Source organism: Brassica rapa, chromosome A05, assembly GCF_000309985.2.
Source record: "Brassica rapa cultivar Chiifu-401-42 chromosome A05, CAAS_Brap_v3.01, whole genome shotgun sequence".
Classification (NCBI taxonomy): domain Eukaryota; kingdom Viridiplantae; phylum Streptophyta; class Magnoliopsida; order Brassicales; family Brassicaceae; genus Brassica; species Brassica rapa.
Genome location: NC_024799.2, coordinates 18,807,982 through 18,822,501, shown reverse-complemented (window position 1 = coordinate 18,822,501; position 14,520 = coordinate 18,807,982). Strand labels below are relative to the sequence as shown.

At 30.3% G+C, this 14,520-nt stretch overlaps 2 protein-coding genes across 2 annotated transcripts; one reads left to right on the top strand and one right to left on the bottom strand.

Moving 5' to 3' along the window:
* Positions 1 to 210: 210 nt before the first annotated feature.
* Positions 211 to 2,090, bottom strand: LOC103869113 (ribosomal RNA large subunit methyltransferase I). Its single transcript, XM_009147173.3, has 5 exons — positions 1,713 to 2,090; positions 1,497 to 1,634; positions 1,183 to 1,408; positions 732 to 1,103; positions 211 to 642 (listed from the first exon to the last, which is right to left on the bottom strand). The coding sequence occupies exons 1-5, from the start codon at positions 2,045 to 2,047 to the stop codon at positions 376 to 378; spliced, it is 1,338 nt and encodes a 445-aa protein (XP_009145421.2). The 5' UTR covers positions 2,048 to 2,090; the 3' UTR covers positions 211 to 375.
* Positions 2,091 to 5,794: 3,704 nt separating this feature from the next.
* LOC103869110 (gamma-aminobutyrate transaminase POP2, mitochondrial-like) lies at positions 5,795 to 7,327 on the top strand. The gene is made up of 8 exons (XM_018658919.1): positions 5,795 to 5,807; positions 5,874 to 5,950; positions 6,035 to 6,109; positions 6,222 to 6,269; positions 6,365 to 6,427; positions 6,516 to 6,601; positions 6,915 to 7,008; positions 7,259 to 7,327. The coding sequence occupies exons 1-8, from the start codon at positions 5,795 to 5,797 to the stop codon at positions 7,325 to 7,327; spliced, it is 525 nt and encodes a 174-aa protein (XP_018514435.1).
* Positions 7,328 to 14,520: the final 7,193 nt, after the last annotated feature.

Here is a 14,520-nt window from a genome sequence, read left to right as displayed (position 1 = left end):
ACAGTGACGTGGTTCAATCATATGCTCAACTATACTATAATTTCATTTGCGGAAATTATAAATTTTTTCACTTTTAACTGTTCTTTTTTGTTGTTGTTGTTCTTCGTACCTATTCTTTTCTAAAATTTCGGATAAAATGTATTGAAGTGGTTTTCCTCAAATAAAACTGTTCTAATTTTTGAAATTGTCTTTTCACTTTTATAAAGAAAATAAGTGAAATTAAGAAACGTTACTCAATGAAATCCTTGCTTGCAAAAATGGTTCATTCGGTGAGAGCTGATACTCCAAATATCTATAACAAACAAGTTCAAACTAAATTACTTTTGTCCCCAACAAACCTAAAAAATAATATTGAGCATTTGTTGAAACGAAAACTCAGAGCACCCGAAGCAGAATATTGGAGAGGTACTGGCCTTGAGGGTAGGATGGGTCGAGAGGGTGATCAGAAGCAGCTCCTGCCTCCCTAACCACAGTGATCTTCCTTCCCGCCATAGCTGCAGCGCTCTGAAGAATGCCCAAGAACTTCCCGCTCTGTGTCATGGCACCTGAACATGAGCATGTCATCAACAAACCTCCACTACTTGTCAATCTCATCGCCAACGAGTTGAGATTCCTGTACATTCCTGCCGCGTTATGTAAAACCTAGCAGAGCATATTCAAAACCTCTCAATAACTATTCCTGTAAATCAATAGAAGAAAAAGAAAAAGAAAACAAGTCCCAAGGGGCCAACCTTTTTCCTTGGAGCTAGCTTAGGAGGGTCTAGGATGACGATGTCCCATGTCTCTTCCCTTGACAGAGCGCCCTTCATGAACTCTGTAGAATCTTGTTTGAAGAAAGCAACCTTCTCTGGATCCATACGGTTGAGGATTACATTCTCTCTGGCGAGCTCCAAAGCAGGCAAAGATGAATCAACACCGAGGACACTGGTGGCACCTCCGCTCGCAGCATTTAGTGCGAATCCACCACTATAACAGCAAAGATCAAGAACCCTTTTGCCAGCGGAGATGGTCGATATGAAGCGGCGGTTTTCGCGTTGATCAGTGTAGAACCCTGTCTTCTGTCCCTCTAGAGAGATTGCGTAAGAGATACCATTTTCCACCACCTAAGGGGGAGGAGGATAAGAAAGAAAGATCATTCCCTGATGATTGTTTCCATAAAGATAGCCAAGGGGAAGCAAAGACCATTGATCTCTCGGGGAGAGGAGGAGCAGATGATGTTTGTTTCAAAGAGGAGATATCAAAGCCATCTTCTTTGAGAACATCAAGAGAGGGTCTCCAGTTAATGTGATTAATACCATTGATTGATCTCAAGCAAGCCTCCACATGACTCCTGTATTTTTCAAGCCAAGCGGCGGAGGATGCAACCACAGCTATATCTCCAAACACATCCACTATCAATCCAGACAATCTAAAGATAATGATATGTTAGAAGAAGATTGAAAAAAAAAAATTTTGATTGAGATTTAGCTAGTGAGTGAGTGAGTGAGTGAGAACACCTATCTCCCTCACTGTTGACAAGACGATAAGCATTAGTATTATTATCCGAGGGGAGTCCCAAACTATTCCGCAACTGAACTGCTTGAGTGATTCTAGTTTGGAGAAGCTTCTCAATGTTGAGTGCACACGAAGGATCTCTGCCAATAAGAAGAAAAGGAATCAATATGAAGCAAAACAAGTTGACTCCAAAGAAAGAAAGAAAGAAAGAAAGAAACCTGGTGGATTCGTGTTGGAGCTGCATAAGGCGAACACAGAACATAGATACGGAGTTATACAACCCCCAGCCAATGGGATTCTCGGTGCCATCGGCGACAATGACAACATCTCCGGTCTGTGGAGGCGGTTTTCCGATGATCCTGTCCACGGCTCCACTGTACACCATTGGACTTCCGTCTTTGAAGAGCTGTGTCTTTCCCTTTTTAAGAACCACCTTCGCAACACCTGACGAGACTGAGAGGGGAGGGCGAGAACAAGAAGATAAACAAACTATTCGAGAAGACGCAGAGAGGAGGTGGTTGTGGAGCACACCCACGGCCACCACCATTGCCATTTTCCTCTTGGCTCGGTGGTGGTGGATATGGCTCTGGCTCTTCTTTACTAATTTACCACATAACCCGCTAGTGGGCTCTTATTGGGCTGGGTTTATCTATAACTAGGGCAGTGATAAACATAGATGATTACTTAGTTCATTCTTTTTTTTCTTTTTTCTTAACGAGGTCGCGTTTGATAATGTTGCCTTGATTACATGTTTGCTTCGTACCTTTTCCTCGCATTAGTATTTGCTGACAAAGTGAGAATGTGGAACCTTTTTAAGGTTTGATGTTGGTTTGTTTCTTTTTTGGCCACCGTCCATATTTACACGATATCAGCTTTTGCTAGCTTGAGCTAATGATTTCAGCATTTTGGAAGAAGGAAAATTGTTTAATTTTTAATATTTTAATTTTGGAAGAAGGAAATTGTTTAGCTAATGATTAATATTTTTAATTTTATTTTAAATCACTCTGTAATTTATATGTATAATTTTAAATAATATTATATTAGCTAATTAGATTTATACTATCTAGTCGATTTGTTTATTATTTGAATATATTGCCTTTTATTCATTTCTCCGAATTCGAGCATAGTATTTTTTTTTCAATAGATTAAAGTTTTAATAAATTTTGTTATTTGCTTTCCTTTGGTAATCGGTTTATATTTGTTTAATTTTTTCAGTAAGGTTATGTATACATTTGTTTAGTCGTCAGATTATGTATAATTTAATATATATTTTTTGACAATTAAAGAAAAAAAATATTGATCGATTAAAAATTACATAATGGAGGGAAAAATGATATGTAAAAAAATTATGTATATATATATATAATTTAAAATTAAATTGTAACACTTTTTAATATTTCATTTTCATTTATATATGTTTGGAGTCATTCCATAATTTATATGTTTAAAATAAATAAACTATTACTATAAATAATAATATATTATTATAGTAATTAGACTTTTGATTTGGAGAAATTTCATGTTTACTATTTTTCATCTTTACCACTATTAAAGGGACATTTTCAAAAATACATTCTTCATTAAGTGGTAAAAGAATCTTATATCTTTGTTCTCTATATATGTAATAAATCATTATTTAAATAAATTAAAAAAATAATAATTTTTTATTGTTTTCGAATTATACTTTTTCAATTTCAAACTTGTTTCTAATTTTATTTTTTGAATTGTTTCGATTTTTTTTTTAAAAAAAATTCTTTTGAAAATCAAAAATTATGTTTGAAACTATTTTTTAAAATTTTTTATATATTTTTTAAGAATTTATTTATATATTTATTAGAATCCTAAATTTCATATTCCAAAAACCCTACCCCAGTCAAAAGTTAACCCAAGGGTATAAGTGTATTCTTCTACTCTTCATTAAAAGTTAAGGTAAAAGTGATGATTAGTGTAGACATGAAAAGTGGTACTATAAATGTGATATTTGTGACAATTACCCTTTTGATTTTGGGTATAAAATTTTGGAAGATTACTCAATTTTGGGTTATATTGAGATACATATATTTCATCAAATTGAAGTATAATATTTTTGATTTTAGTTCAAATAAATTTGATTAGTTTTATTCATGGGGAATTTACATGTTTACCACTTTCATAGTACCACTTTTCATTTTTACCACCACTAATGAGAGATTTTCAAAAATACCTTCTTCATTAAGTGCAAAAGACTCTTATGCCCTTGTTATTTATATATATAATAAATCATTATTTAAATAAAAAACACAAAAAACACAAAAAATAAAAAAATAAAAAAAAAAAAAAATAAAAAAAAATAAAAAAATGTAAATTTTTTTTTATGTTTTCGAATTATACTTTTTCAAATTCGAATTTTTGATTAAAATTTTATTTTTTGAATTTTTTTTTCCAAATTTTTTTTTTAATTTTTTTTTCAAATTTCTTATTGAAAAACGAAAATTATGTTTGAAACTATTTTTTAAAATTTTTTATATATTTTTTAAGTATTTATATATTTATTAGAATCATAAATTTCACATTCCAAAAACCCTACCCCACCCCCTCAACTCTAAACCCTAAGTCTAGATTAGTTAACCCTAAGGGTATAATGTATTTTACCCTTCATTAAAAGTGAGGGTAAAAGTGGTTAATGTAAACATGAAAAGTGGTACTATGAATGTGGTATTTGTGGCAATTTCCCTTTATTCATTGCCTAGGTTCAGTTCTCCATCTTTAAAATGTAACTATACTTTCGTAATTTTTTCGAATAATTTGATATTTGGTGATTTGTAAAATATTAGAAAAAAACTAAAATGATGATAAGTAAAAAGTTTCATATATGGATATAGCCCATAAAATTTTGAAAGTTTATGAACAAATATCAATATTTTGCAAAATAATTAAAATATTTTTTGTAACTTTGAAGTAATTTATAATTTTTATGTGTAAATTATAAATTGAAAATTATAAGTAGTATTAAATACAGAAATTCGTACTGTTTTATATTTATTATTATAAGTATATTTTGTTATACACATATAGAAGAAAAATATAAACCAAAAAGTATTAAGCCTTAATTAATTTTAGTGGTATAATAAGTTTTGTAAAGTTTTTATATTTTTATTTATTTAGTTTGATAAAAATTATATAGAAAATGTAAATAAAAATTAAAAATTTAACAAAGCAAATTTAGGAAAAAATGAATAAAACATTAGAATATTAGTGATTATAAATATTTTAGTTCATCAAAAGTATCATGGTCTATGTTATTTAAAATTTTTTGTAAGAGTATTCAAAAAAGATTTGATATAAGGAAAATATTATCTTACTGTTAAAAATATATTTTATTTTGTTTAAAATGATATTTTAAAGCGATGATTATTTCTTTTTAATATCAATATTTTTTTGTAAACTTTCCTTTTTATGGAAGCATATTACATATATAATATTTTCATGCTCATATATTTATAAAATATGTTTTCCTAAAATATGTTTTTCCTTTTGTAAGTATGTTTTTCTTTTATTTATTTTATAAATATTTCTTTTTATTATATATCATATATGTTATTTTGAAATATATGATAGGAAATTAAAACTAAAACCCTAATTTACATAAATTAAAAACCTTTAAAAATAATGGTAATTACATATTATATTTTTAATTCATTAAAGACACATCTGTAAATAATTATTGTAAGAACTAATGTGAGCGCGACAAGTAGGAAACTGACTTTCCAAATAATTTTTTATTTTTTTTTAAATTTATATTTTAAAGCGATGATTATTTCTTTTTAATATAAATATTTTTTTGTAAGCTTTCCTTTTTATGTAAACATATTACATATATAATATTTTCATGCTCATGTATTTATAAAATATGTTTTTCCTTTTGTAAATATGTTTTTCTTTTATTTATTTTATAAATATTTCATTTTTACTATATATGTTATTTTGAAAATATAAGAAAGGAAATTAAAATTAAAACCCTAATTGACATAAATTTAAAAACTTTTGAAATAATGGTAATTAGATATTATATTTTCAATTCATTAAGGACGCCTCTGTAAAAAATTATTGTTGTGAGCGCGACAAGGAGATAACTGACTTTCCAAATAATATTATAAAGATGAATTGAATTTTTTATAAGTTTCAGCAATTTTCAGCATGAGTTTTGTTTATTTTCCATCCAAAGTTATCTAACAATGTTTTATGTATCTCCAGCTTTCTTCTGCGTAACTTTATTATACCGTATAGATAGATAGCATTGTCATACAAACTTTTGACTGCTATGTGGAGATGTGGTAGCTCCACATCAGTATTGTTTTTATGAAAATATTCTTGTATTCCATGGATAATTCTTGGTGCAGGCAAAACGGAAGAGGAGCTCTCAACCAGATTAGCCAAGAATTTAAAGGATCTTATCATTAAAGAGGTACCAGAAACTGTGAGTAATCTAAGGAAATTACAATCTTCATGCAGTAACGATGATGTTGGCATCTCAATCTAACGCAAATGGTATTTTTACCAGATTGGTGCTTTTATCGCTAAATCAGTAATGGGTGCTGGTGGTGTGATACATCCGCCTGCTACATACTTTGAAAAGGTCATTTTCAGAACTTTTGTTGGCAGTAAATACCAATTGCAATGATTAATATGTTTCATTGTTAGGAGATTGTGGATGTGATGTGTTCTTTTTTCTCATTTCTGTACTGCAGATTCAAGCTGTTGTTAAGAAGTATGACATCTTGTTCATTGCTGATGAGGTATATGCGCTATCTTATTGAACCATGTGTACTATAAGATATCATTATCCGTTTTCTTTATGTTTGGTCTATAAGGTGATTTGTTCATTTGGAAGGCTCGGGACAATGTTTGCTGTGACAAATACAACATCAAGCCAGATCTTGTGTCCTTAGCCAAGGTGAGAGTTTGTCAGATGATTTGTACATTTTTAACCACTGTTGAAAAACTTTTCCAAACTATTGGTAAATGATTTTTAATAAATGCAGGCACTGTCTTCAGCATATCTGCTGATTGGAGCCATCCTTATGAGTCAAGAAGTAGGATATGTCATTTTCTCAAAGCAACAAGCTAGGTATGTATTAGTTATGCTTAACGTAGTAATATTTCAATGTCCTGATCTTATGAAACTATTTATGATTTTGGTATTTAAGGTGCTTTCTCACATGAATTTACCTACTCTGGTCATCCTGTTTCATGTGCTGAGATATGCAAATGAGCCAGTTTAAATTAAATGAGCCAGTTTAAATTGCTCATGAATTTAAAGATATGCAAGTACGTTCGTTGCTTTGTTCCTTTACGCAAATGAGCCAATTTAAATTGCTTGTTTATGTTTTTCGTGTCTCTATGCTTGTCTTCACTTTTTTACGCACATATTCATATGACAGGGAGAGGAACATACCAGAACATGCCCCCAGAGTTGCCCCAAGGTTTCAAGATGGTCTTAAAGCTTTTGCCAAGAGTAGTCCTATTATTGGAGAGGTATAATCTCTCTTTGGTTAGATACTCACTACCTTTCTGTTGAAGTCTTTGATTGAACATTTTGAGATGGTTTTCAGATAATAGGAACATATTTGATTCTTGGGATTAGTTTACACTTTACACACAACAAATCTCAACTGAAGAGATCAATGATGTAAGTTATATACAATTCTTGAGACATTAATCTGCGCTATATCTTGTTTTTCTTTTCTTTTCCCACATTGTTTTTATTTTTAAATCATCTTCGCAGTTGATTGATATCTATGGGAAACCATTAAAAGGTACGGAAGAGAGGGTAAAAGAGCTCAAGGCTCAGTAAAAGAAGTGAGAGACAAGAGTTGTAATGCTGTCCACGAAATAGTGGTTTCAAATATTCTGACATGACTTTCTTCTTGAATTGTTTGACATTTTCTTTGAACAATTCACGAATTCGGTTTATATGCATAATAAAGCATCCATGCAACATAATAAATCATCTCTTTTCAACCATCTCACCACATGACAATCTATGCAAAATGGTCTGAACGATAGAAACCATGTAGTTTCTAATAAGCAAGTCTAAATTACTGCATTAGATATAAGGAATAAAGAACAATGGCCAAAACGATATGATCAAAACCATCTAACCAAACCAAAGATGGTGTGATATATGGTTGTTGATATATAAAAATAAAGGATGTTTTGAGTTATGTGATAGGGAAGAAACTTTGGCTGACATTGAAGTTTAGTTAATACCAGGAAACGTTCTTCTTATTATATGATTTTTTCGACTCTGAGATTTAGGAGGTTATAGACGATTTACCAAAATTTTAGCTAATTTTTTTTTAATTTAAATTTGGAGGTCTAAATTTTTTTTGAGAGTTATATCTATATAATTTTCTTCAATTTATTTATTATTTTTTTTTGGGGGGGGGGGTGGGGTTAAAAGCGACTAGAGCTTGATCTGCGCACCAGCGCATAATTAGCTTTTACCTTTTATAAATGGTTAATGATATTTTTAGGTTATTTAGATATTTTTAGATTCTTACGAACCTACTCGGACCCGGAAGAGTCTGACTCGAATCATGTCTAAAAATTTATGCTACTTGAACGGACTTTAATTTTAAAATCCAAAAAAACGCAATACCAAAAAAATCAATTTGTATCCGAACGTGTACCTGAATGCCCATGTCTAACTTATTATGTAAATAAAAAAAATTATTTGTTAACTGGTTTGAATTCTTTTCACTAATAGAACAATTTCTTTCAAACATATAAAATTATTATGGTTAACACATAAAATAAATGATGTCAAATTATTATGGTAAATATAATTAATGAAGTAGTTTGAAAGAGTGAAAAAAATGTAAAAACATAATAAAAAGTTAAAATATGTAAGTTATGTTTTGTACCTCTGTAATAAATGATGTCAAATTATTTGAAAAATAAAATAAATGAAATGGTTAAAATTAATTTAAAATATGAATGCAGAAAATGTAAAAAATCACTTAAAATTAGGTGAGTAATGTTTTGCACTTCAGTTTTAATAGAATAGATTGAATTCTTGTCACTAATAGAACAATTTTATTCAAACATGTGAAATTATTATGGTTAACACGTAAAATAAATATCAAATTATTATGGTAAATACAATTAATAAAGTAGTTTGGAAGAGTGAAAAAAGAATGTAAAAAATGTAGTAAAACACTTAAAATATGTAAGTTTTGTTTTGTATCTCTGTAATAAATGATGTCGAATTATTTTGAAAAAGATAAATGAATCGGTTAAAATTAGTTTTGAAGATGAATAAATATGTAAAAATTATTTAAAATTAGGTAAATAATGTTTTGTACTTCAGTTTAATAGAATATACCTGAGACCGGCACGGGATATAGACACTGTATATTCATCGTGCTGCATATTAAAGTAATCATCCTTAGTTGCTTTTCATACATAACTCCCAGATCAGTTCCCTTAACTTACATATTAACATCATAACGTGTCTAGATTCGTAATCAAACGACGCTGCTTAGTTGCTATAAGCATTTATCACCGAAGTTGTACAAACAATCGATATACAAGAAATCATGAGCAAACACTTCTCTTAAAAGAGAGTGAAGCGGAAGAAATACACATTGTGCCACATAAGAAGTACGTACAATGTGATATGTTCTAATCTTACAAACAAAACAATTAAGTAGCAATAAGCAACAGAGTGAGTGATTAGTAAATTAGTAATTAAGCAAATGTCGACTTGAGTTTAGTTAAGCTGACCAATAGCCGTGCAGTGTCTTGACACTTGACATATCAAATATTATTTTATTCAAGTACAGTTATGATTTTACCTTGGGATGACTGCCTAAAACCTTCAGATGCTACCAAGAGGAGCTTGTTCTTATAAGAATTCTTCTGTAGCAAAGACCATTTCTTGTGGCCAAAATGTTTTATATAAACCAAAAGAAGATAAAACAAAAGGAATTCTGAATTCTCAGAAATCGTTGCATTATTATCGTAAATTGTAACGTGATTCAATTATAACTCACTAGTCACTATAATGTAATTGCATTTGCGGAATTATAATTTTTTATACAGTTATAATTTTTTTTTTGTCGGTACCTAATCTTTATAACATTTCGGATGAAACGGACTGAAGTGATTTTCCTCAAATAAAACTGTACTGATTTATTAAATAAAATTTGAAAATTTGTTTTTCAATTTTTATCAAGATAATATGTGAAATCAAGAAAACGTATTCGGACGGATCAAATATGTGCCGTTAGATGTATACATGTGTAACACGTGGGTACCGAAAAAGGAAACAAAGGTAACTGTGCCAATAGATATGGTAACCATAGATTTAGACCGCAGACCTGGTCCATAAAAAACTGTCGCAGAACGGTATTGAGACGAAGTATTCTAGGCCCGTAAATTTGCGGGCTCCGCAGGATGGGACTGGATCTTTTGCGAAATGGACCGAAACGGATCATGCAAGATTATATAATCTGTATTTTTTTTCTTCATCTCTTATTTTACATAAAAAAATGAGAAAGAGAGTGAAAAGACAGCGATTCTTGTGACTTTTCTCCCATAAAACATAAGAAGTTTCGGTGATGATGATTCAAGCTCCGGTGATGATGATTTGAGCTACGGCGATGACGACTCTAGTTCTAGCGATGAAGAATCAAGCTCTGGTGGTGTTTTGATTTGGTTTTCTCTTTTTATTACACACAACTATGAATTGCTTTATTACAATTAATTGGTTTTGTTTTCAGTACTGTGAAGTGGTGTTTTTCTTAAATTAAATTTGGTTACAATGGTGTTGTTTAGGAGAAACGTTAGTTGTATATCACGTCACTTGTATAATTTGACAAAATGATCCACAAATTTTTTTTGCAATCCAAATAATTAAAAAGGGAGATGGTTTGACGAAAACATACAACACTTGAGCCAAATTATTACAAAGACAATAACTCAATCGGATTTAAACTTAACAAAAGCTTATGATGATAACAAAAGAAGACTTTTAACTCAAGAGCGCAAGCACAAACGGAGCTTTGTGGCATTGATTTTGATAAGGTTTTAGTGAAGCTTAATGAACTCTCTTCAACTATCTTACACAACTCTTCTACTTGAACATTCATGAAAGAAGCTGTAACAGGCGGTTTGATAAGGAGGCGTCCCGTGGGACGACCCGCGAAGGTCTATATATTCTGCGGTACAGATTTGGGTCAACATTTTAAAGATCGCAGTCCGCTCGGGACAAGCCTGTCAGGACCCACTCGATGACTTACCCGCCGCGGTACAGAACAGAACGGGATAGGTAAACCTGTTTGACATCTCTATGTACCAATAATGGCTCATTAATCTATTCTATCAAAAATGAAGTACAAATCAATATTTATCTATTTTTAAATAATTTCTTACTGATATTTATTTTTTTAACTAACTCAAACCATTTCAATTATTACTTAATTTTAAATATTTTGTTACATCTTTTATTACACTTCCTAAGCACAATTTTCTCCAAATAGCCTTTTCAAATTTTTTGTCACAAAAAGTCAAAAAATACCAAAAGAAGTTTCATTAAAGAGGTAAAATACTCTTCTACTCCTTATTTTATAGATATATAAATTTAAAATAAAAAATGTATTTTTATAATTTTAAATTATATGTTTTCAATTCGAACTTTTATAATTTTTTTTGTTCAAAACTCTAGTTGATTTTTGTTCCAAATTCTTTTTGAAATTCGAAAAAGCTTTTTGAAACTATTTAAAAAAAATATTTTTTATTTTTGTTTTTAATTTATTAATTTTTTTAAAAAATAATCTCCACTCTCAAAACCCCACCCAATTCTAAACCTTAAATCTAGATTAGTTAACACTAGGTTAACACTAGAGGTATAAGAGTATATTTATTTATTTTTTTAAACTCTTTTGGTCATTTTTCTCTTTGGTGGTTCTTTTTGTGAAAATAAACTAAAAAAAATATCTAGGGAATTTTTTTTAATTGTATTTACTATAATAATTCGACATAATTTATTTTTTGTATTAACCATAATAATTTTATAGGTTTGAATTAAATTGCTTCATTCGTGACCAAAAAAAATCAAACCGGTTAACAAATCATTTTTTATTTGTTTACAGGATCAGTTAGACATGGGCATCCAAGTACCATTATAGTATGGATTTGGAGATCATGTTTTATTTTGGTTTTAAAATTAAACTCCATTTGGACGGGGTTCGAGTCAGATCCTTCCTAATATTGGTAGGTTTGTAGGAACCTAAAAATATTCAAATTACTTATGTGTTTAAAATGTCATTAAACAATTTATTTAAAAAGAAGTAAAAATCAAAATCTGCTCAGATGCGCAGATCAAGTTTAGTTCACATTATGATTTTAAATGGTAACCAAAGAAATGAGTTGAAATAGTGAATTCCTAATCGTTTCTTACAAATTACATTGTTTACCAGAATATTTGTTATCTATGATTCTTTAACATTCTTTTACATTTAAGGAATTATATACTACATTTGTTTTTTCAAATCGGAGAGGAATATAAGTAATAGGTATTACTTTTTATTCTTTTTACTTTATTACTCTTTATTCTTTTTTTTTATCAAACTCTTTATTCATTTTCTTCTTATTTTTTATATTCCTTTGTTGGTTACGGATTAGAGCCTATATAATATTTCTAGTAATTTACCTACTTTACGTGTTCTGAAATGAAACCACTAGTGCTGATCTTTCAAAGAATTGTTACTTCTTTATTGTAGTATATGAGACCATCTCCATCTCTAATATTTTAAAAAGTTGTCAAACTATAAATAACGACTGATAACTTATACTCCCTCCGTTTTTTAATATAAGTCATTTTACAGGTATGCACATAGATTAAGAAAATCATTAATTTTTTATATTTTCTAAATAAAAACATCATAATTATTTACCTAACTACAATTCAACCAATAGAAAAATAGATGATATATTATCATTGGTCAGACAACATTAAATAAATTTTACATAAAAAATCCAAAACGACATATAATTTGGAACAAAAAGTTTCTATAAAATGATTTATATTAAAAAACAGAGGGAGTAGTAATCAGTGAGCACACGATAATAATAACATAATATATGGATGTGAGATTTTTTGCATGAGTAGATAGAATTCAGAAAATTTGAATCCAAAACTCGTAATTCACAAAACCTAAAACCCACAACATTTAATATTAGTTTCATCCAAGAGATAATTACACTCAAAGGCAGTTTTGAGTTTTTTATAACACAAAAACACACTTTCTGCTACCAAGGCAGTTTATCCTAACAGCTTCCTTTTTACTTAAATAAACTAGTTATTTTGTAACCAACCCACTGACTAACCTAACTATTGTTTTAGCGGGAATAAACCTCCACCCCACATCTTTCTGCCATCTCAACGGTTCAGATTAATTTTGAAATCTTTGACAAGATTTGTATCTGTCTCATATCCTAACCATTAGATTTTCTTTTGTACTCTTTAAATCAACGGCCTAGATTCTTTATTTTGGATAAAGTCACATTCATCAACCTCCTTTGTATTTTTCACGGTTCTTCTGTAAATTCAAGAGTAAATTCATGAAAACTCTACACCAGTCATCAATAATACAGCTTTCTGTTTCGGATCCAACCCTCAGCTGAAATCCCTGCCTTCGTCTCGTCCTTGTCTCGTTTCACCGCCTTCGTCTCGTCTCCATCTCGTCGCCGCCTTTATCGCCTCTGTCTCACCTCCTTCATCTCCTCCATCTCTCCGCTGATTCTAGGCCTCTGTTTTAACTTATGTCAATGTATGTTCAAGTTTTTTTTGGTGTACAAGTAAAACGATGTACACTACGCTTTTGTGGATTAATGTACATCTGCCAGTTAAAATTAAGTGTACACGTTGATTTTATCAAAGTAGTCTGTAAACATTACTCTTACAAAAAAACCGTGACTTTAGCTCACATGTACGCTTTCTAACCAGTTGACGGATGCATCATTGAGTTCAGACTAGTCTTCGAACGTATGTTGAATAACATAAAACTCATTTCACATGTATATTCTTGATTCTCAGCATTCAGATTGATAATAATCGTATATTACATCATTGGATTGATAACCATCTAAACAAGACTCATTTGTAAAGTTTCTACAAAAACGTTTAGTAGGATGTCCATGTGTACATTTGCCTGATAGTGTACATGTCTACATTTTTTTCCTCATATTGTACATGTGTACATCTATAGGTATCCACATGACTTTGGTTCACTTGTACGCTTTCTAAATAGAACGCTGATGCATTTTTGAATTCGAACTTGTCTTAAAACGTATGTTGAATAACACAAAACTCATTTCACATGTATATTCTTAATTCTTAGCATTCAAATTGATAATAATCGTATACTACATCAATGGAACTATAGGAAAACAAAAACTCAACGTTAGGCACAATTGTTTGCTGAAAACTCAGGTCCACCATTATTATCAATAAGAATCGTATTAGAAAAGTACTAGATACAAGGAAAATCCAGAAGATTAAAAGACTAAATAAATACATATTAACTCCACATGAACATGTAGAAGAGAAGATTCATATCTCCTTATGGTCTGTTGATGGGAATATTGAGAATCATCCGAGTCTATAGACCAGCTCTTGTAGACAACCCGCCAAGTGTTACTGATCAATGTGTACATCAAAACTATTGTACATGTGTACACGTAATTTTAATATATTGTCTTTTCAGTGTACATTGTTGTTCGATTCAGAAACAGTTACAAGTGGACACTCCATGGTCAATTTTCTGGTTTTTGTGGTGTTCAACAAAATGTCATTTAGCTTCTTCTTTTTTAAAATTTTTAATTGCATGGGAAGTTCAAAGTTTGAGATGACTCGTTTCAAAATGATTGTTACATTCACAGGGATCATGGCATTAGTGAATTCTTGGACCGGCAATAGTTAACAGTATCTTAACCATCTAAACAAGACTCCTTTGCAAATTTTCTACAACAACGTTCAAT

Bases quoted from the DNA above. Each gene is read 5' to 3' on its own strand.
- LOC103869113 (XM_009147173.3), bottom strand. From the start codon at position 2,047: ATGGCAATGGTGGTGGCCGTGGGTGTGCTCCACAACCACCTCCTCTCT. The intron at 1,409-1,496 runs GTGTTCTCACTC...CATTATCTTTAG, and splicing joins GTCAACAGTGAGGGAGATAG to ATTGTCTGGATTGATAGTGG. The intron at 1,104-1,182 runs GTCTTTGCTTCC...CCTCCCCCTTAG, and splicing joins CTCTCCCCGAGAGATCAATG to GTGGTGGAAAATGGTATCTC.
- LOC103869110 (XM_018658919.1), top strand. The intron at 6,602-6,914 runs GTATGTATTAGT...TTCATATGACAG, and splicing joins TTCTCAAAGCAACAAGCTAG to GGAGAGGAACATACCAGAAC. The intron at 7,009-7,258 runs GTATAATCTCTC...TCATCTTCGCAG, and splicing joins GTAGTCCTATTATTGGAGAG to TTGATTGATATCTATGGGAA.